The sequence below is a fragment of the Lonchura striata genome, chromosome 11 (genome assembly GCF_050655825.1).
Source record: "Lonchura striata isolate lonStrDom1 chromosome 11, ASM5065582v1, whole genome shotgun sequence".
Classification (NCBI taxonomy): Eukaryota; Metazoa; Chordata; class Aves; order Passeriformes; family Estrildidae; genus Lonchura; species Lonchura striata.
In genome coordinates this window covers 13,244,223-13,266,334 of record NC_140713.1, presented here as the reverse complement: position 1 = coordinate 13,266,334, position 22,112 = coordinate 13,244,223, and the positions used below count along the sequence as shown (strand labels likewise).

Below are 22,112 nucleotides of genomic sequence, written 5' to 3'. Positions count from 1 at the left end.
AATGACTTGGTGCTGAGCTCTGAATGCAGGTATAACCTCAAACATCAGAGTACAGGAGTAAAAGAATCTAAAAAGGGAAAGAACAAGTCACAAAGGAAACATAAGAGGAAAAATACAATATTTAGTGTGAGATACAAAGAACAATTTTAGCATTAAAAATGCATGAAGAGAAACATCAATATCAGTTCATTACGTTTCCCTTGGAAAAAGATAAATACAAATGTATCATTTGTACTTTGTTTGTAGTCTGATTTCTACATACAGCAGGATGTTTTTATTGCAACATCAGCTCTGTTTGATCACATACATTTTTGAATCATTCTTATTTGGAGCACAAAAGGAACTTCACTTGCTATCTGCTCAAAAGCTGCTCTAGAAGAATTTTCTTTTTTTTTTTTGTCCTGACAAGCAACTTTCTTGTGTGCTTATGTGCTTATTCCTGTGCAGCCACTCAGCAAAGAAACTCAATTTTACACGGAAGAACTGGTTACCAAAAAAAAAAAAAAAAAAAAAAAAAAAAGAAGCTAGTGTTTATGAAGCATAATTACATTCAGAGAGCTCAATATAAAACCTCACAGATCAAAACACATTAGTTCAATTATCCAAGTTTCAAGTCCGATTACAAATATTCATGTGAAGATAATTACAGCACAGCTGTCAGTTCTAAAAAGCCCGGCTGTACATAATGAATTGTCCTCTTATGGCTTATGGAATGAAGGGAAGTGTTATTAGCCAAGTTTTGTGATATACATATTACAGCAGGAAAAGTTATCTCTCACTAAACCAAAAAGGACTGAGAACTGGTCATCTTTGTGACAGAAAAATTAGAAGTTTAATAACATACAGTAATGTTAATTTATAATTTGCTATCCCAATAATTATGCTTTCATAACAGGTCTATCTCTTTGAGAAGCATGACCAGATGTGAATTTCTAATTCTAAGGACTCTAGAATAAGTCATACAGACTCCAGGAGGAAATCAAAGCAGCATTAAGTTCTGAAGATGTTGTTAGATCCAGGAGAAATTTCACTAAAATGGAATTTGAATGCTCTAGCAGTGATCTGCCATTCCACAGAACCAAAGAGAAGTTGTATTGACCAAATACACACCTTATTTACAATTTTTATACATTTGAATAAAAAAGCCTATTCAGTCTATCAGTAAAATTGCTCCACACCTACATGTGTCTTACAAACTTTAAATTAACACTGGATTCATTTGGAAACTCTCTGGACATGAGGTCCAATGTTTTAAACACAATGATTTGGAATAAAATGAAATGGATGTGGGTGGGCAAGCCACTTCTTTTCCACTGTCTCACTTTTCAACGTGGTGAAAAGTAAGAATAATGCTGCTGACTTCTTTTTGCAAAGCACCTCCAGGTCTATAGGTAAAAAACTAACTGAAAAAATCTCTCTGTTAAATCCAGATATAAATCCAGGAGACATTAAAGGGAAATTTTCCAAGAAGGAGAAAAGGTCCATATTAAGCTTTTCTCACCATAACACTGGACCTTTGTTAAGAAAAGCTGACTGGTTCTGAATGCATTTTCATCAGCTCACTAAAGGGCACTGGTACAGATCTGCCTCTTCCTCAGACTGCCCATTTTGTCCCTGATCCAGCAATGTACTTCACATACTTTTAACTGAAAATATGTCTCTTATTAATTTTAATTGAAACTATTCAAATGTTTAATGTTCCCCCTCTTAAGTCACTTGCTGGAACAGGAGCAGAGCTGCTTAGCAAAGGACAGTATCAGGCACAATATGTCTGCCCATCTCCCAGGGGCCAAGAGAACAAGAAATTCTATGTCATATTAAGCGACTAAAATTCCTCTTTTATGGCCAGGTTTATCTATGAGCTCGTATTGTTGGTCATTCTTGCTCAAAAAACCCTCATAAATTGTACCTGGATTCAACAGAAGATAACCAAGATGGCTTATACAAATGGCCCTGGAACAGGGCAAAAGAAGTGTGTAATATAAAGGGGAAGATTTGGAATGGTGCACACTATTTGTTTCTATCTTTGGTCACACGTAAAGAGCTGAAAATTATCAACCTATTTGGTCCCATGGTTGAAAGAATTTTTTTTTGGCACAGGTTCAAGCATGAATGTATCAACCTCCAGACCTCAGAGCAGTATAATATTCAATCCCTGCACAGATTTGGTTTCAGTTAAGCTGTAGTCTTCTCTTGTAGCAGGGAGAGATAGAATTTGGCTGTAACATATTCTCAAAGTACAGTCAAATTAAGCTCTTTGGTGTACCACATAATCACAAGTAATTATTGTATACATACTTGAAAGCATATTCTCATTATGTTCAGCACATGGAACCCCCACTGACATTAATGGGAATTCCATGCCTGAATGTAAAAGACACTCATGTGTGCAAGTTTGGGTTTTGTGTGTTTTTCCCCTATTTTTGAGAGTCACAATAATCTTGCAATGAAGACTTAGCCTTGGGTCTTGAAAGACCTGGGTTCAATATGCCACTAGGTTCTTGTGAGACTTCAGGCAAGTTATTTCATTTTTCTAGTCTCTGTTCCACAAAGATTAACAAATGCAATACTACTTCCTCACCTCACCCGTCCTTCTTGCCCTCTCTATCTCATCTTCCTATTTGAAACTCTGGACTCAACCTGCAACTTTTCATCTCCTTGTTCTTGTGCATGAGGGGCACAGATTTCAATTGTCTATTCAAAACACTAACAGAGTAGAGACAATAAGAATAGCCTTGTAATGATGTTCGAATACATGTTAAAAACCCTGAACAACCACCACATTTGGCAATGTCAAAAGAAATTTGCTTCAGACTTTTTGGTGTCTAAGGCCACTACACTTTCAGTATTTGCCCTATTGCTATCAAACAGTTTTTAGTAATTGTCACAGGCACCAGCATCAGATCTAAGAGAGAAAAAAGCCTTTGATTTTCAGTTGATTATCTAAAGGCAGTTGATAATCTAAAGGGAGCCAGTAAACACGCATCATAAAAATCAATGACAGCACACAGCATAAATCCCAAGTAAAAGACATTCTTCTAGAAGAAATACTAATCAATTTGGGCAGCAATAGCTCTGAAAAAGGACTATATCCTAATCTATACAGCCACTTATTTGGCTTGAAGACATCCTGATAATAAAAAATACACATAGGTATGCTTTGACAGCCATTTTTTATGGTCCTCCAGAGAACATCATCAGTGTTATTTATACTTGGAGGGAAAAGGCAGAGATCAGCCCAATATTCATAAAAACAATAGAAGAGTATAGTTAGTACTGTTGGAAAGAATGTCAGCAAGCAACCTTGCTATTTGGTTAGCTTAACTCTGAAAAGCAGGAGAGAAGCCAAAACAATATACATTTGCAGGGGTTTATTTTGACAATGTGTTTAGCTGTTCAGTTGTTTCAGATACTTTTCCTCCTCAAATGCCAGTACTATTTTCTAAAGGCTAATCTCAGGTATTAAGCAGCAACCAGTTTAAAAAATGGTACAGCAGATCTGAAGACAGCAAACTGCTGGGGTGGGATTGTTTCTAGGAGAGAAGGGTCCATGGAAACTGCTGTTTAAATTGGCAGGACACCTCTACTTCATAGTAGAAAAAATGTTCCTGTTATAAAACAGTTCTCTTGTTAGCAAGCGCCGCACATAAAGGGGCAGCTGTACTTTGCTTACCTCACGTGTGACTCTTCCGTTGTTATCAAAGTCATACAGTGTGAAGGTCCATTCTTGCCTGTTATCTTCCTCTACAGACACATCACATTGCAATTCCTAAGAAACATGCAAAGAGCAGCTGATTACCTAAAGCAAAAGGCCTGTTTGCAGAGAAGACTCTCTGTAGGAGGCTTTTTTCCTCCCTTGTGGGAGGAAGCTCTCAGGTTATGTCCCGGAGAGGCCTCTGTCCATAACAAAAAGGTCCCATCATAATCACACAACACTCCTCACTCTTAGGGAATTCACAACTTGCTTTTTACTACATTGTAGAAAACAGGAAAAGGTACAAGACCATTCCCTGAAGCTCTTGAAACACAGTAAGATTCCCCCCTAAAATGAGAGAAGGAAAACTACGCTTAACTCAGGAAGAGGAAGACAACAGGAGCAGACTGACAGAACAAGGTGGCAAACCACAGGGCCAGGAGGAAGGATTAATGCAGTGTGGACACAGATCCCCAGCAGAGAGACAACACAGACCTGTCCTCAACACAGACACTTGACAGGCAATGGTTGTCAGTCAGTGCAGTACAACATCACGCCACTGAAGCTCCTGAAACAGAGCCTGCCTTGGAACTGGCAAGAACAACTGGGAGTGGTGCCTGCTCCTTGTTTTAACTATGCTTCTGTTAGTCAGAGTGTGATCTGTGGAAAGCCTGAAAAAATCAATTTGTTAAAGGGGAAAAAAATCCCCAAACCAAAACCAAGAACAAAGGATGCACTTTGACTGACTCCAGTCACCTGGGTGCAAATCGTTTGCTGCCTCACAAGTCCTGTGCAGTTAGAATTATCCAGAGCCACAAAAAGGAAAAACAGAGAAATTACAGTGCAATTAAAATGAAAGTCACTGTATGCAAGTAAAATAAGCAGCCCCAAATAGCTTTAGCATGATAGACCTCAAAACACCTGTTTGATCTTCCGACTTGAAACCGACTCCCCACAGGAGCTCTGGGTACCCCGTCCCTGCCGAGTTCAAAGGCAGCCTCCTCTCAGCCCGCCTGAGAGCTGCCAAGTGCCCCACACTCCACTGTGGAAACACAGTTTCGTATTACATAAACATTCCTGGCACCTTTAAAAGCCAAATCACTTTCACCTCAGGTTTAGACCTCTTGTCGCAGCACTTGAGTTTTGGATTCTTTTATACCTTTGAAGCATTTACCAGTCTCTTAACTGCCAGCTTACATTGCTGGAAAACTTTCATTTGTAGAACAAGGGAAAAAAATATCAATACTTGGTTTCTTGCCACATATAAATACTTCCCTGTCCCACATTGCCTAACATAATATCTTTATGTGAGGATGTGCTCTGCTTAGTGAAGAGCCATGGAAACCTTCCGTGCATTAGTCACAGTGCCTAGAACCAAGTGCTAACCTTTATGGCATGCCAAGAACTACTTGGGAACAAGCACAGACTTTGCTGCTACAGTGGAGCTCCAGTTACTCTGGCACCAACCATGTTGACAGGTGTCCTCCAATGTTCAAATGTCAAAGCACTGTTAATTGCAATTTATCATGCCTTTCCTGTCTGCAAATATCTGCTACTCGAGGTAGAATATAAAACAGGCCTAGAAAAAGAGTTATAGCTGTGGGGGGGAGGAAAAAAAAAAATGAAAAAAGAGAAGTCACCTCCCCAGAAGGCACAAAAGCAACACCTGAACTACCCATGGGAAACCTACCTCCCCCTAATCTGCTTTAAAACATTAAAATATAAAATTGTACCAGACTGAGAAGTAAAAGAACACCCCAGCCATGCTGCAAGGTGCCTGCATGGTCTTTGAAACATCAGCTGAAGAAACACAAAGCTCATTACTTAGAGAGGCTGACAGCACCAAAAGGCTGGAGTGCAGAGATGAATATTTGTGCTGTTTTTTGCTGGTGCCAGAATATCTTCCTCCTCACCAAGACAGACAACCCACTAGCTGTGTGACTGCATGTTTCCATACTCGTATTTATGAAAACACTTCCTACAGAAAAAAAAATCTGCCAACTGCACACAATGTCTGACAGTTATATGATGTTATACAGATGCAAGTCTACAAGGATATAGCCCAGAGGACTCATCATCCTCCTCCTCCTGCCATGTGATCAGATGGATTTCCCATGTAGCAGGTCAGGGTTATTTCACTTTGGAGACCTGGGCACTGAAGATAAATCATTGCAGAAGATTTCACAGGCATCTTTTACATAGGCAGATTTAACCAAGTGCAATAGTCCGTGAAAGTCGATCTAAAGATTTGATAATATGGGTAGCTGGCCTAATAAATAAAGGGTTAAACTGAAAGCTTCTTCTTACTATGTATTTTAGATCTTGCAGAGAAATAATCATCATTTGATTCTCTCCAAACCTGGAAATAAGTGTCACTAATGACTTCATACGGAGCACTGACAGCAAAGCACTGATTTGTGCCAGTTCTGCTGCCTCCTGTACCCACTACAAACATTGGGAGCAATAAACATGCATCAGATGACACTGTTTGGTCCACAGGTTATTTTTCTACCATAATTATGTCAGTACAGTGAAACTTTAAAATACAAAGGACTTACTTCAAATTTCAGTTGCTTCTTGGAACTTGTGCGTGTGTCACTTTCTTTTTCTGCTTTCTTTTCATCTCCACTGCAAACTCCATCTGTCTTCTCTGGAGGCAAAGCCACTGCGAAAAGCATATTTAAGAAAAAATGCTTATAAGGAAATGTCAAAGCAGTCTCATATTTGCAAATCTGTCTTTATATTTAGGGTGAAATTGATACAGCAAACTTGTATGAGAGGATCATTATACTTGATTTGCTTTTGTGTTCACTACACATCTGGGATAATTTCAGCAGACAATCTACCAACAGTTTTTGGTACACAGCCTCTCCTACAAACATCACTAGAGTCACAGGAAGTTCAAACACAGTATTATGAGAATTTAAAATAGCAGAACTGTTACTGCAAATAAGTTTAGTTGAATAATTTGTAAAATATCGAAAGTTTCTGACATATTGCAAAAACCCATCACATTCACCAGCAGTGAGTGAAGTAATGAAGCTGAAATAAAGCCCTCATTCTGTTCCAGTTTCACTCTTCAAACACACACAAAGTTTAGTACCTTCCAAGAAGTCAACACTACCTGCCAAAAAGGTTAAGCTGCATTTTTTTAATGCATGAAATAGCATATTTCACTCAAGTTTCAAGTTAAAACATCAGGCACTTGCATAAATCAATGGCATTCATAAAGAGCATCAATATTAATACCTATCACAACATATCATAACATATATCAAATATATAACAGAAAGATATATGCTTCTTATGTGGATTAAAAGACAAATGCCTAGAACTCAATAGCTGTTCCTTTTGCTTCTACAGGGGCACTTAGCCTTGCACATGATGAAACCCTATTTGAAGAAACTAATTCTATCTTCATTAACATTATGAAAATATACACAAACTTTTTAATCCAACTCTCAGACTCTTAGATATGATTTTCTACACATCCACACACCTCTGCCAGTGTTATGCCCACATTCCATGACATATAGCAGCAATCCTTCCAACTCCCCAAAATCCAACAATGTTGCAAAAACACAGGTCCTAAAGTCAGCATTTTCTTCTCCTGCACTGCAGCATTTGCATCTACTCAAAGCCTTCATCCTAATGCTATGTTAAGAACTGTTTCCTGGGGATGCCTTTGGCAGTAGCATCTCATTAAGTGTCAGTTCAATCAAGTCAGATTCCTTACAAAAAATGTGACATGATGATCCCCTCCAGTTCAGGGTGACCCATTTCAGACTGGGTTTACTGGCTTGCCTGGTGTTCTACACTGCTGAGCTGCCTCCCAACCATTCTTCCAGGAAAGCAAGTCACTAACATGCTAGAAGTTAAGATACTCCATTAGCCATTTTCCAGTACTTTCTTTCATGTTTAAAATAGAAAAAAAATAGCTTCAAGAAACCAACCAACCAAAAAACAAAAACAAACCACCAAAACACAAACCAAAATAAAACTCTTACAACTCCCATTACCATAGCTTCATACTCTCAGAAATTCCAGAAGATCTCTGCCCCAACATTCACATTGTCACACTACACTACGTTTGTTTGTTTAAATTGAACATTATTGTATTCATTTTGTTTGTTTGTTTTCAAAACTGTGGTATGCTATATAAGATGGATGTACAGTAAAGAAAAGGGAATAAATTTGAAATGCTGACCTTAGGAATTTCCTGTCTTTGATACTTACTGGTGGTTTTGAGGTTATACTAACACCAGCTTCCCACTACACGCATGTAATTTGTATTACACCAATTCGATGGTGTTTATTGTACACATAATGACATGTTGATATACTTTCATTTCTACTCCAAGTCATGTTAGGACTCCTTACACCAAACATAACTACATAGGAAGGTCAGAGATAGGAAGACAAAGCTGCTTCACATCAGTTTCTTCCCTGATTCTTTTAAGCTGGTATTACTGGATGAGCAGGGACTGTTTCTTAGGAGGCTTTTGTATACTGTTTATCACAGGTAAAACATGTATTAAAATAAATATTGTTTCCAATACATAACTTTGAAGTATATCTGACAAAGTGATGTTTGCTTTATACTCACTTTGCCCTTTGAATACAACTCCACATTCCTAGAAGTTCAAAGCTAAGGTGACAAGAAGACCCCCATACAACAAAAGACAACATTTGTTTGTCTACTTCAGTCAAGCTTTGTTGCTTCATTCTAAAATCAACAAGAAATGAAAAGGTAACCTTCATAACAAGGACAGTTACACTGACAGTGGTTCTCCATAGCTATTAGACTCACCTGATCTGCGCCAGTGACTTGTTCTTCACAAGCACAGTTATAACCTGATAAAAACTTCTGTAAAAGAGGCTTTTGCAAACCCTCCCAGTCTTGCTCTAAGGAATGAAAGTTGGGCTGGTATGACCCCTAGCTTTCTTGGGACAGTGAACAGCCATTTGGGAAAAAAAAATCCACTCCTGTTATCACACATTCTTTTAAATGTTTAAAAGCATACGATGGCCAAAAGACTTCTACAGTTGTCTTTTATCTGCTGAGGGTTAGCATCCCAAATGACAATGGCACGGCAGACTGCATTAGGCACAGCACATGGCAGATCCTGCAGGAGGTGGCTATTCCCTGGCACAGTGCCCTTTGTTGGGTTTTCTGTCAAAACAAAGTGTCTTACAGAGCATTCCCTCCTTTCCACCACCATGCTCCTGCCACTGGCATCAGCACAGAGCTCCGAGCCCAGCTGGTGCTTCAGAGAGGAACAGCAGTTACCTTTGCTGCCAGGAGCAGCCCTTCCCCTGGTGGGGCTAACAACCTGTCTGGATGCACAGTTTGTGTGTTCAGATAGGAAACTTTCACTTTAATGTATAATTTATGTAACAGAGGAAAAAGTGTGCACTGACAAATCAGTCTTCTCAAAAAACAAGGGTTCAACCATTGGAGAAGGAGGGGATACATCTTGCAGTACACTCCTTGGGAGAGTTTAAATACTGTATGCCAGAATTTATCCTCTTTGAGCTTCACTGACCTTTGATCTGAAGAACTTATTGGCCTTGCTGCTTCAGGGAATTATCCTTTGAAATCAGTTACTCATTTTGGAGCTCAAATGAAATAGGGAAATCTGGTGATCTCATCCTGATGTCAAGTTTTGTTCAGCAAAGAAAAATTAAATCTATCTGAGGAAACTTTAAAGGCCAATATGGAGATACTAAAATAATATTTACAACTGATCAAATAATGTGTCTGTGCATATATCCTCACATGCCTCATCCAAACACAATGAACATTTAAAAATACATACTGTTTGGTCTGAGAAGAGAAGGAGAAGCGTTTGGTCTCTTGCTGCTATACTTAGTTTTGTCTATTGACATGTGCTCAATTTTGTGAGGGATACAAACACATGCAGAGCCTACTTATAAATAAAATGAGAATGTCTGCTCAGGACAGTTAAAACTGGCAGCCTGTAAACAGAGATCCACCAGTGAGCCGCATGCCAAGGTTTCAGATATATTCACAATGTGAACTTCCTTTCAGCTCTGCCAATGATATTAAACCAGACCAGACAAGATAGCTATCTCAAAAGACTGTGGAGAATTAATAGACTTGTGTTTCCAAAGTCTAGGCCATCAGAATTAGGTCTGCATACAATACATCATCTGTGCAAAAATACTTACTTACCTCCCTGCTCAGATAACAAGTCCTGACAAAAAGAACGTGCTACATAAACAAATAGACAGAAAAACATACCCTTGTTGTGGGAATCCACAACTGGAGGGAAAAAAAAGTATATGTATTGCCTCTCATGGGAATAACCATATGCTCTCAAAAACAATGTTCCCTAACAGAATGTTTCATGAATTGAAATATTGCATATGTTTTCTTTATTATGTTCCTTTCTTGTTCATTATTAATGGTCTTGTATTCACTTCTATAACCTTAAGACACTATTAAAATGAGTCTGGACAATATTTGAAATTGGAAAGACAATAAAGGAAAAATATTAACTTGGAAAAATTGTGAAATACCATTCTTTCACGAAAAACAAACTGACTGGCTTAAGTGTATTAGCAGATGTTTCTCCCTACAATTGTTAATTACTACCACCCAATTGCTCATAATTGAAGTGGGGGAGGAAAAGAGTAAGAGAATGAACACCAGTTTAAAAATATTAAGACTCATCCCAGAAAAATTAAGGTTTTTTTTTCATGGTTTGGGTTTTTTTTTTTTTTTTTCATTCCTAAGGAAAGGGGGTAATAATTCAAAATGCTGTTTAGGAATCAACAAAATATCCCAGAAATGAGGTAAGCCAATTGCTGTGCTCTGTGTATTGAATGAAGTTAGAATAGTAAACTTCAGGCAGAAAAAATATCTTTCTCTTGCCTCTATCCTGGATCTGACAAAAAGGGAGAAAAAATAAAACACCAAAATAGAGCTGCATTCAGGTGGAAAAAGTGAGCATTTAAACTTTCACTCTCACTCAGGTGGCATGTCTTCCCACGTTTCTCAAAGGCTCTTTCCAGCAAAGGACCATGTACGTTGTCAAATGATCTGCCTTCTCAAATAAGGGCAGCTTCACTCTAGTTTTCAACCATACTTTGCATTTTTGTCAGATGGGTTAACAGGATCTTGAGGCCAGAATCAAAGGGTGCGACTCAGATCAATGTCCAAGTCCAGGCTACCAATCCAAATCTTGCACAGCAGTTAGGAGAACTCAGGATAAAATAGACAACTTCAGAACCTCTTTGGAGGACAGCCATTCCAAAAGGTACATGTTGTTGCATCACCTTAACCCAAAAAGCAGAACTATGGGAGAAGCTGTGTAATTCCACAGTGGTGAATTATGACTGGGCATTACAGTGATGCCTTAACCCTATCATAACGTCAGGGTCGTTACTGAGAGAAACCAGAGTAAAGGCAAAATTGGAGAATTGACAAAATACCACCTATTAAAGTCAGCACCTGCCACACATGAAACCAGACCTTTGAAGTGTAGTATTATTAGGCTTCCTCTCATTTTGGTTAGACTGGATTCCACAGCAGTTCCTTAAAACTACTACCAGAAGCAAAGGAACAGAATTATCTGTACATGGGGAAAAGAACAACAAACCACACACTAGAACCTGAGATGTGTGGGGGAGTAGGATAAAAGCAAAATTTAAAAATTCCCTATTAAGACAAGGAGGGGAAGTTATAAGCACTTTTGAACAGTCAAACTGAACTTTGGCAGCAGTATTTGACTGGTGGGATTGAGCATCCAAGAGCTGGCCAGGCTCAGTAGTGATATTCCTACGGACATCAACAGGGTCAGGGTTTCCCCTCCAATTTACAGACCTAGCAGATGCAGCAGGATTTACAGACTATGAGAACCAAAGGGATAGAAAAATAATTCATTTCATTGTTTTATCTGGGTCTCTGATGTCTGAGTTATCTGGTTCTGCCAACATTTTTCTCATTGCAAACATAATAAACATTCATTCATAACTGACATTCCTCACTGACTGTGCAACAACCCGAGCAATAACAACCATGTTTGAAAGTCTAAATTGAGGAGAAGTCCTTTAATTAACAATTACATTCACATTCAGATTTCACTTTTAAGTTCTCCTGGAGGCCATGGATTAGGAAACATCATCCCCATTATGCACACTTTGTTTTATTCTACTGATTTGATTGAAATCTTCCTGATGGAGATAACTTTGCTTGAGCAAAGGCCCTCTTCTCCAGTGGCAAATGAGCACAGGGAGAAGGGGATCAGGGAGGAACATTCCCGTTCCACAGCCACCAGAACAAGCATAGAAAAACAGGCTCGTCCTGGGTCAGTGCCAGAAGCACGTATTTAGCCTTCCCTGACTGAAAGCTGAAGCTGATGAATTAGACACACCCTTCAAAACAACAAAGATCAAGCTGCCTTCTCTGAAACTTACTGTAGGAAAATTAATTGTCCATTTTACATCCAGTGCGACAAGTCAAAACCAATTCAGAGGGAGCTGTACTCCTACCAATCTGGGATGGGTATTTCACCTGAAAATATGGAGAGAACCCATGTTCTATTTCATGGTTTCTTGTTGACAGTCAGAACACAAATTAAAGGCTCAACTGCAAACCATAGAGGAACAAAAGAGTCACAATGTCACAAGGCCTACTGCCAGCGCCTGACCAGGAGGAGACAGAGCACAGGGGCAGTGACTCAGACCTTGTGACAGCTTGCAAAAAGAAGAAAAAAAGAAAACCCAACCCAACCAAACCAAAGCCCAACAAATATAGACAAACAAAATATGTTTTAAATATTCAGGCATGGTTCTAACTGACAAGACACTACTAGGATAGTAAGGAATGGCTGAACTTAAATTCACCCAAAAATTCAGAGAACAGTTTCTCTCCTCAATAAAATGTAGTCAAACTCACAGGTCTATGCAACACCACCACCCTTAAAGGTTCAGTTCCTTTGCCAATCCCAATAATTTGACAATTCTAAGTAGAAGTATTTAGAAACTTTGAAGCAGATTCACAGGTTTCTATCTAGGTCTGGCATTTTTGGTTTGGTGGTTTTGGGCTGGTTTCTATTTTGGCTATTATGCTGGGGAGAGGTGGGTGGATTTTTTTACTATTTCCCTACAAAAAAGTTTTGTACTAAAGATGCAGATAACAAAAGACAATATGGTATCTCTCTGCTAGCCAGGATGTAACTCATAAATGCAAAAACACTAAACCTACATTTCCCACACTCTATCTGGAGTGAGTTTGCCAAATTTTGCCAGATTATGATTCCCTTTTCCAATTAGTTCCCCAACTGGCTGTATTTCATCAACAGAAACTGCCAGATTAAATGCCTTACTTGACCATCTTCACCCAAAACACTTTCATGTTCAGTTCTCAAGCTTCAAAATACCTTTTGGATGAAGATCAGACAGCACTAAACAGAATTACTAATTAATTAAGCAAAGTTAAATTTTAAACACTGTTTGTTGTGTTAGCCAAAAGCCTGAACAGAACAGTCCTTTTTTTTCCTTCCTCATTGGAGATCAAAGAAGATAATTTCTCATTCCCCACCCCTAGCTTAAAAAAAAAAAAAAAAAAAGAAAGAAAGAAAAAAAAAAAAAGAAAAAAAAGGAAGATGAAAGCAGGGAAGAATCTCCATAAGCTTTGGTCAGAATAGTTCAGGATGATTCCTGTAGAAGCAAGATTTTTGTTTGATCAGTGGACATATCAAAACACACATGAACAGAAAGCAATCTGTTGTATCATTTAACAAGAGTAAATGTTCCGTAAGTGAAAACTGTCAGTGTCATATGGACCACTTACTACTTTCTTACAGTATTTTATGTCCCAAGGCCCTGAATGGGCCTGTGAGATGTTGAATTCAGTTACTGAACAGGGACAGATGGGGACATCAACTATTCACTTGTGACTTATAACAAAAGAAAAAAGACCTCTCTTCTCTAAAGCTGGTCCTACACTGATTTTTGTTAGTAACTGCTAACAATTTTGCTTTTTAAAAATCAATTCTCAGTGTAAGTTGCAGACATACACATTCATATAGAATTTTCTATTTCAAATTTCCTTTGCCATTGGCTCTTTGGATTTTTTCCCCCTGAGATTCACAAGAGAAGGAAATGAAGAACCCAGCCCCTGCATAACCCTTTATTCAAATGAAGACTGAGTAGGTAATGTTATTAATAATGCAGTCTTTGATAGTAACTCACTCTCATCTAACTTACTTCTTCAATAAGAAAAATATGTTTCCACCACCTTTGCTGTGATAACAGGGCCTCAGAGGTATCTGAACTGTAATTTTCAATTCATCAGAATTGCTTCCCATGAGGATGAGTGTCACTCTGACCCTCACAGAATTACCCTGTTATAGAGAGCAATGTTGTCAACTTATGTTGCAACATTATTTTGGCTGTGATGAATTGTTACAGATCTGACAACTCTTTAATAGTTAATATTCAGTAGCAGTTCAGTGTTCCCATCCTCAGAGTCATATCTATTACCTTGGGGAGGGCGAGGAGAATGGAGACTGATCCACAGACAAGAGAAAAGCATTATTGTGATTAATCTTAGTAGTCCAGCATATACATGTGCATGTATGTCCCTTTCCCTTTTCATATTTCTGCATGGGTGAGGAATGGTACTGAGATGATACATCATACAAACTGCTAAACATGCAGAGAAATAAATTTCATCGCAGCTTGACCCAACCACCTGAAGTCTGAAGAGCACACAGGATCTCACACAAGGTCTGCTCTTGGTAATTAGTACAGCCTAAGGACCTCAGCCACAGATGGAAGCCCACATACTGCTCAAACACAGAAAAGGAGATGGTTTGCAGCATGATTTGGAACACCCTTTCAGGGGGAGCCAGCCCTTCCTGTTGCTCCAGAGAGCCCACGCCTCTGCAACTCAGGATTCAGCTTCCCACTTTGAGCTATCCCTCAATATCCTGTAATATTCTCCTGGACACTGTCACTGTGAATTTACCCTCAGAAGTAGCATCCTGAATCTGGGCAGCAATAATTACGTGCCAGAGGGGCTGGGCAGCTGTCCCTGCAGGGCACAGGAGCCTGGCACAGGGCAGCTCCCAGGGGTCCTGCACAGGGAATGGGTTGGTCTGAATCCCCCTTTGCCAGCCATGTCCTACCACACCTGGATTGGCTCCACTCTCTTCAAAGGCTCCTTGAAACAGCAAAACAGGGTCTGCAGCACCACACTTCAGCTTTATGCCTCCACATCCTTAGGATGGACTGTAACTCCCTCCTAAAAATATCTTTCATGTACAGAGTCCAGGGCTGCCTTGGCTTCCCTCAGCAGTTCCTGTGCCAGCACGGAGCCCTGAGTGCAGCCCCGGCTGCCAGGCACAGAAATGCTCCCCACTCCTCCAGAGCCCTCTGAAAATTCCTTGGGTAACAGCTCTTTTACTTCTGGATATTTCAGTTTACAACTACCATTCTTTTCCTCTCTTTCTGTTACCTTTACAGTTTTAAATCCTTTTTGGTACAAAGTTGAGAACTCTGGATGACGTATTTTATTGGTGAAAAGACCTGCCTGGATTGCTGGATCATATTTATAAAGCAAGAAAAAACTGATTGCTGGTAGTTTTTTGGCTTTTTTTTTTTTTTTTTTTTTTTTTTTTTTTTTTTTTGGTAGACTGGGGGTTGGGACTTTCCATCTAACAAGAGCAGCTGGACTCTAAGCTCTTTCAAGAGCAGAAATGTTGCTTCAGGTTCATTTCCACAACCCCACAGTGCTGCATTTATTATTTGCTTTTACTCACAAACTAGTTGCGGTTACAAAAAAAAGCTTGTCTTCCAAACAAATGACATTTTATCTCTTTCTCCACAGGAGAATAAGGTTGACTGCTACTTGTGCTTTGAGGTTTGGATATGATTGAGATGAAACATCTGTTAAGAAAAAAAGGTGTGGGGGGACTTTTTTCTGCTAAAAATATCATGCCTTTTTTTTCCACCAAACTTGAAACATGTGATGAAATTCAACTTTTAAAATATAACCCTGGAGCTACTTGAAACTATAAAAGTCTCCTCAGTATCTGAGGCAAGTCAGAATTTCCACTGTTCAAGCTGGGCTTTTATGAAGAGCAGACTTTAGAAAAACCTGTAATCTGTCTAGGTAACAAAGGGCACTTGTTCTGCCTGGTGAGGTAAAACTTTGGGTTTCTGTAGCTACTGCAGCAGAAGTGGAGTTGAAACACAAAAAATCACCCTGATACACACTTTGAATTTGGAACAGCAACTGGCAAAGCAACATGCTTGTGATGGAGATTGCCTCCACAGCTCAGCATCTACACACCCCAGTGTTTGCAAGGTTCAGAGGGTTGTTGTGGCTAAACTTATCCAGCACAAGGCTCAGGCTTCTCTCCGACTTTGCATCCATCAGGCAGGCCATCTGTATAAAACAACTGCTCCTAAACTCAGTCCCAGAAATGCAAGAACTCTTCAATCCTGTCATAATATGTGTCCACACTCCAAGACATGAAATCCCTATGATCAGGATAGAAGGGCCTTATCAGAATCATGCATGTGGCATCTAAACCAAAACCTCCTGCAGAAAGCTGCCAAAACCCAGCAAAGGCAGCACTCAAGCTCTGTTGCCTGGCTCTGCCACAGGCCAGTGAAACACAAGACAACTCGCAACATCAGGAATATTTGGGAGTTGCAGCAGGACATATTGCCTATTAAATGCAGTGTTGAAGGTTTCTAAAAATGAGCTAAAAATGAATGCAGTGTTTCATGTAAAGGCAAGGGATCTGAAACATATATGTTGTCTTCTGAAATATCAAAGGCCAAAACTTCTTTCAATTATAAGGGCAAAAACTGGAATAATTCTAGGAACACCAGCATGAGAGTGTTATCTAGTCCAAAATCTTTGACTGGAAATATGCACTAGCTTCACATGAATAAAAAAAATAGAAAATAGAAAAGAAAAGAGAGAGTCACAAGAGACTCAGAGAAGAATGGCATTTTGAATCACATTTCAAAAATATGTTTAATAAAACCTCCATGAACTGTGGTCAAAGCTACAAGAAAAATAACTGGTAATAATCGTTGCTGGGAAATTAAAAGTAGAAAAGGACCTTTGTTCAAGCAGAATAAATGAAACCACTGGTATTCATCATGTTTCCAGAGAGATTGTTTTCAAACTCCTGACTTGTTCCCATATTTCATTCTTTGTTCTTGGTGGTGGATGTCCTGGGGCAAAGTTGAAGCACATTATTACGCTGCTGCCCATGTACAGAATGCAGCTTTATCTGTGCCACAGACAGGGGCTCCTCTCTCACAGGTGCACCCCCTCCCCAGGCACTGCTGAGCTCATCCCCAGCAGTGCTGAGGCAGGGGAGCAGGGCTGGGGCAGGTTTGCCAGCTGTGCCCACAGCTGGAGCAGAGCTGAGCACAGCCTGCCTTGCTGCGTGACAGCGACCCAGCCCAGCCCCAGGCAGCAGCCAGTGAGCCCCCAGCACTGAGCCAGCCCTTTCAAGCTGCACGGACAAACCACAAGCCCCACATCCCTGGCATCCATTTCCCAGTCCTGCCACAGGGTCCCTTCCCTCGACACCGACACTGACACTCAGGCCAGCCTCCTGCCCAACACCCACCACGATGCCTCACTCACCTTTGGGATGCCAAAGGAAACCCAAGAGCCCTCCTGCCTTTGATGAGATCTCCCTGAGCTACACCCTTTTGGCCTTCTATTCTTCTGCTTCCCACACACACCCTGATGGTCTGGGTCTCACATGCTACGAGAGAAGCAGCTTGAGAGATCTGTAGATGTAGATTTATCAAGAGGTGACTTTTTGCCTCCTAGCAAACGAGTTCATGACTATTCCAGAGCTGAAATTAAAAGAATATTCTTATTGTTAATTGATTATTTTTTAAATCACCACTCAGGTAGAGCATTAGCTTCTCCACGGCAGAAGGAAAAGTTGCCAGTCTTAGATAGATGGAAAGAACATGGAAAACCAATATTATTATAAATACCATGCACATAATATTATTTTAAAGCTTTCCATATTTAAGATATTCATTAAGGATCAACTCTGCCTTTTTTTTTTTTTTTTTTTTTTTTTGAGGTGCTTGTTCACTTCCCTATTAACATTTGGCTTTTTTCAGCTATCATAAAGAATACAGACCACTTGTAAGTTTGGAAGGCTTTCCTGAGTACCATATTTTGTAATTCTCTCTCTATCATATTCTAAGGGACAGACATAGTTGCAGAAAATACCAAGCTTCATTCTCAGCCTTGCTATTCTGCTCCTGAACCAAACATGCAACTTGCTTATGCTCAATGTAACAACCTTCCAGCTGTGTAGAATGAACTGAACACAGAGATCACTGTGAAACTACTACTTACAGCAGTTATGATCTCACCAGCCTAATGCAGAGGATTCTAACTCAGAATATACTCGAACCATAGACAAAACACATCATCTATCACAGCCTGTCAGGCAGCACCAGTAGGAGCTGGTGGGTGTCAGCTAAAGAGAGCGACCTGCCCTGTGCAGGAGCACGCGGGACACGGGGAGGAGAGCACGTGCTCTCCACACAGCAGCAGCCCAGCATGAGGAGGAAAGCTCACCTCTGAGGTGTCCTAACAGCCCACTTTTCACTGCCTTTCTGTGCTCTGCTTGCCAACATGGGTGGGAGCTGTTAGACACACTGTAAAGGTTCATTTGGAAACACCTGGAGACCACTAACTCATTACACGCAGGCCATGGGCAAGCGTTGGATGGCAACAGTCTTTCATCACTACTGACCTGGCTGCACTTGAAACAGCAGCTCCAGAAGTAAAAGCTTCTGATCCAAATACCAACCCCCCTCAACTGGAACAGCTAATGTTAAGAAACACTTGTACAATTTTATATTTTTTTTAAATTTTTTTTTTAAAGTGCCTCATGCCGTAAGATTTTCCTCCCACTCATGGCAAGCAGCCTACCTGCTTCTTATAATTTCCTGGATCTGTGCACAACCACAGGAAAACTTCTGCTAATCCTACCAGTCTCATGTTCTTTGGTGACTTTTATTCTAACTGCCAAACTAAGCAGTTTTCTCTTGGCACTCTCCCCTGCTCCTTCCTCCCCACACCCCCACGTCCTTCGCTGCTCCTTCCAACCCACAGTAACCAGCTTATCAGCTGCCAGCCTCAGCAGGACCTGCTGCTTGTCACATACTGGTGGCTGCTGCCAGTGGGTCACCCTGTGGCCAAAGACATTTTTAAGAGTTGTTCCATGTCATATTGAGTAGTAGGAAAGGATACAGCAGAAACCTCTTGGGAAGTGAAAAAATACAGCCAGTGAGCAAGCGATCAACAGCCTGAGGTGATCACATAGCATATACTCATGTATGGCAAAACTATGGTAAGTGCATAGGATTAGCAACAAGTCCTTAAAGTGCAGAGCTCCCATATAACATCCCACAAGGCTGACCACAAGAGCACTTTTAAGGTAGAATTATTAACACTCTATTTGCAATGTCAGGGATAAATAGACATTCTGTTTAAGAACCTGAGAGAGAAGGGATCATCATTTTCTGCAAAGCACCAAGCCTGCATCAATAGTACCATACAGGTAGTAACAGTGGTGCCAACATAAAGAAAATTTGCCTGTGTCCAAGATGCAATCTATGCCTTTTCTGTAAATACAATGGAATTTCATGTACATAAAATAAAAAAAAAAAATTAAGCTTTAGAAAATTAATAACTATTATAACTGAAAGCATTAACTTGTGAGAGGAATGCCATTTGAAATAACTCCCTTTTATTACCTACTCACAGCACAACTCAGAACAATAAATTAATCAGAGTTAAGAGATTAACTAAGTATGGTAAGAAGTGTCTCCCAAGCTAGAAGAAGGTCAGCTAAAACAAGCTAAAATGCTTGTTGAAGTTTTCGTTTGCTGACAAGTTTATAAACGATTTGTGCTCAAATACCATACCATACCATACCATACCATACCATACCATACCATACCATACCATACCATACCATACCATACCACACCACTGTTCCTCTGAGCTGACAACCTGACAAATATCTTCCAATTACTAATTTTAGAGAAAACTCCAGGAACTAAAGCCTTCACTGAATCTTTCCTGAATGGAGAGAAAGAGGAAAGGGAGTAATCTCACACAGCAGCAGCCCCATTGTGGGGTGCATTGGGGAAGGATGCTGCCCCATGCCTCCCCTGCTGCTGCAGCCCCAGCCAAGGCAAGCATCCCCCTGGAAGCCAACACGCTCCATCACTGGGATGTCTGGGATCAGATGGAAGGGGAAGCACGTGCAGCTGGGGGTCCAGGCAAGCTGTCAGAGCTGGGCATAAGATCAGCAGCCTTAAACCACCAGTTCATTTTTTGTTATTGGTTCCTTGTTTGCTTATCAGTTCTCATTAAAGTCAAAAATAACACAGCTCCTCATGCTGGAGCACTGCTAACCACACCTCAGCTCCCACTTGACCACAGACGCTGGGGAGGAAGACGAAGGACAAACTGCACACACAAATAAAATGTTGAAAAACATATAACAATGTTAAGAATATAATGAATTACTTTTCTGTTTTGCTGAATACAGAACGCTTTAACTGTAGGTTTAAAAATTACATAATGGCTTGTAAATATGTGAAAAGTGCAACAAGTAGCTTTTTTACAGATCTGCTAGATTTTTTTTCAGCAACAACATGTTCTTTGAACTCTGCTGGAGGGCTTTCTAATATTAATGGGCAAGAAGATGACCTGAATAATTTGTCCTTTCTGGTACCAGAACAGGGAACATCTTATATCTAGGGATTTAGATACATCTGTCTTAGGAATATATATTAAAAATTGGGTTTGTTGATTCAGGCCAGGCTCTGTCACTAATTTCATCAGGGCTTTGGATATCATGTTCACATAAGGCACCAGAAAGGTTTGGATCTTCTCCAGTCTTCTGTTGAGAGAATAATAATCAAGACATCACCCTTGGCTGACAAATGAAACAGGGAACAGATTGCTATCAGTGTTAAGAGGCAGCTCCTCTGACAGCTCCAGGACAAGTCTGATCTCAAGAGATGTGAGATTTCTGATTAATAGAAATACTTAGGTCACACTTTTCAAGAGAACAGTGACATGAGAAATCACATTATTGCACAAATAATTGGGACAATAGGTTAGGTATCAAGGTGAAGCTCAACACTTCACTGTGAACTCCAAAAGGCAGCTGTATCCCACAGGGCTACAAAGAGCTTATACTGGGACAAGAAGAAATCACCCCTTTATACATCAGGATTGCATCAGGAGTTCCTTCCTGAGCTGAACTTTCTAAAGTTTTTAAAAGATCAAGATGGAGAAATCCCAGCTCATTTCAGAAAGACATGGAGTGGTCAAGATAAGAAAGCTCTCCTGGTCTACAAGTTTTAGCTGCAAAAATTTCTAAAGGGGTCCATGGAAAGGAGGTGAAAAAAGTTCTGGAAAACAAGAGCAGGACTCATGAACAATTCATTAGAAGCTTACTTATGCCTAGAAGAGTTGAGGGAGAACTGGGATGTCATTATTGAGCACACAGATCGCAGATGTTTTTCTGAACCACATGCTTGTCTCCATGGCAGAAGAGAGACTTGCTGCTTGATCCTGCACTCAATTCCTGACTGCCATTTTAGCTTCTCCACCAACATGAAATGGGAAATATCTCCTATGTCTGTGCTAGGTTTCGTGACTTCCAGAGCCACCCCCAGTCATTCAGTTCTGGTAACCCATTATTTTAGCTAGGAACCAGGAAGATAAAATGGGAGATCTTTTACCCTACATGTGAAGGGTGATGAAGCAAAAACTGCAGGACAAGGAAGTTTGAGCATGAGATGTTCCTACACAGCCACAGCAGACTGCACAAGTTCTCCAAGTCTGGCAAGGGGAAAGCTCTGAAATGCACTGGGAAATCACCTGGAATGCAAGCTGCAAACAAACCCACTGAAGAACCTATATCCGGCATTTCCAATTGTTGTGTTATTAACAAAAGAGGAAGAAGGGAAACAGAGTAAGAGTAATACTAGACCTAGGTTTCCATTGGTGTCTCTTATCTAAGGAATCAGTCTCTCAACTGACCACATAAGAGAAAATCCAAAAATTTCAATTTAGCAACTTGCCCAGCAGCAGAATCAAAGGCAGGTGGTGGATATAATAGACCATGCTGGTCAAACCGTTTCTTTCTGCACAGCACTCAATAACAGAGTTGCTGCTATTGAGTTCTAACCTCTTGTCATGCAGCAACACTGAGTCAACAATCCGCTCTCATGGCTTAATGCTTTTGATGTTTACTTTGTTCTTTGTATAGTTCAAAAGAAAGCACTAATGCACCAGTCCTCTTACCAAATACAATCTTAATCCCAGAATCCCGAGCCTTTTGCTGTTGGCCAGTTAAGT

At 40.2% G+C, this 22,112-nt stretch overlaps 1 protein-coding gene across 1 annotated transcript in view; it reads right to left on the bottom strand.

The window, feature by feature from the left end:
* NKD1 (NKD inhibitor of Wnt signaling pathway 1) overlaps window positions 1-22,112 on the bottom strand; it is a 106,327-nt gene that overhangs the window by 13,925 nt on the left and 70,290 nt on the right. The window contains exons 5-6 of the mRNA XM_031505848.3: window positions 6,253-6,359; window positions 3,674-3,769 (exon numbers count right to left, since the gene is read on the bottom strand). Of these exons, the coding sequence (XP_031361708.1) occupies window positions 3,674-3,769; window positions 6,253-6,359 (203 nt within the window). The remainder of the gene's footprint in view (window positions 1-3,673; window positions 3,770-6,252; window positions 6,360-22,112) is intronic.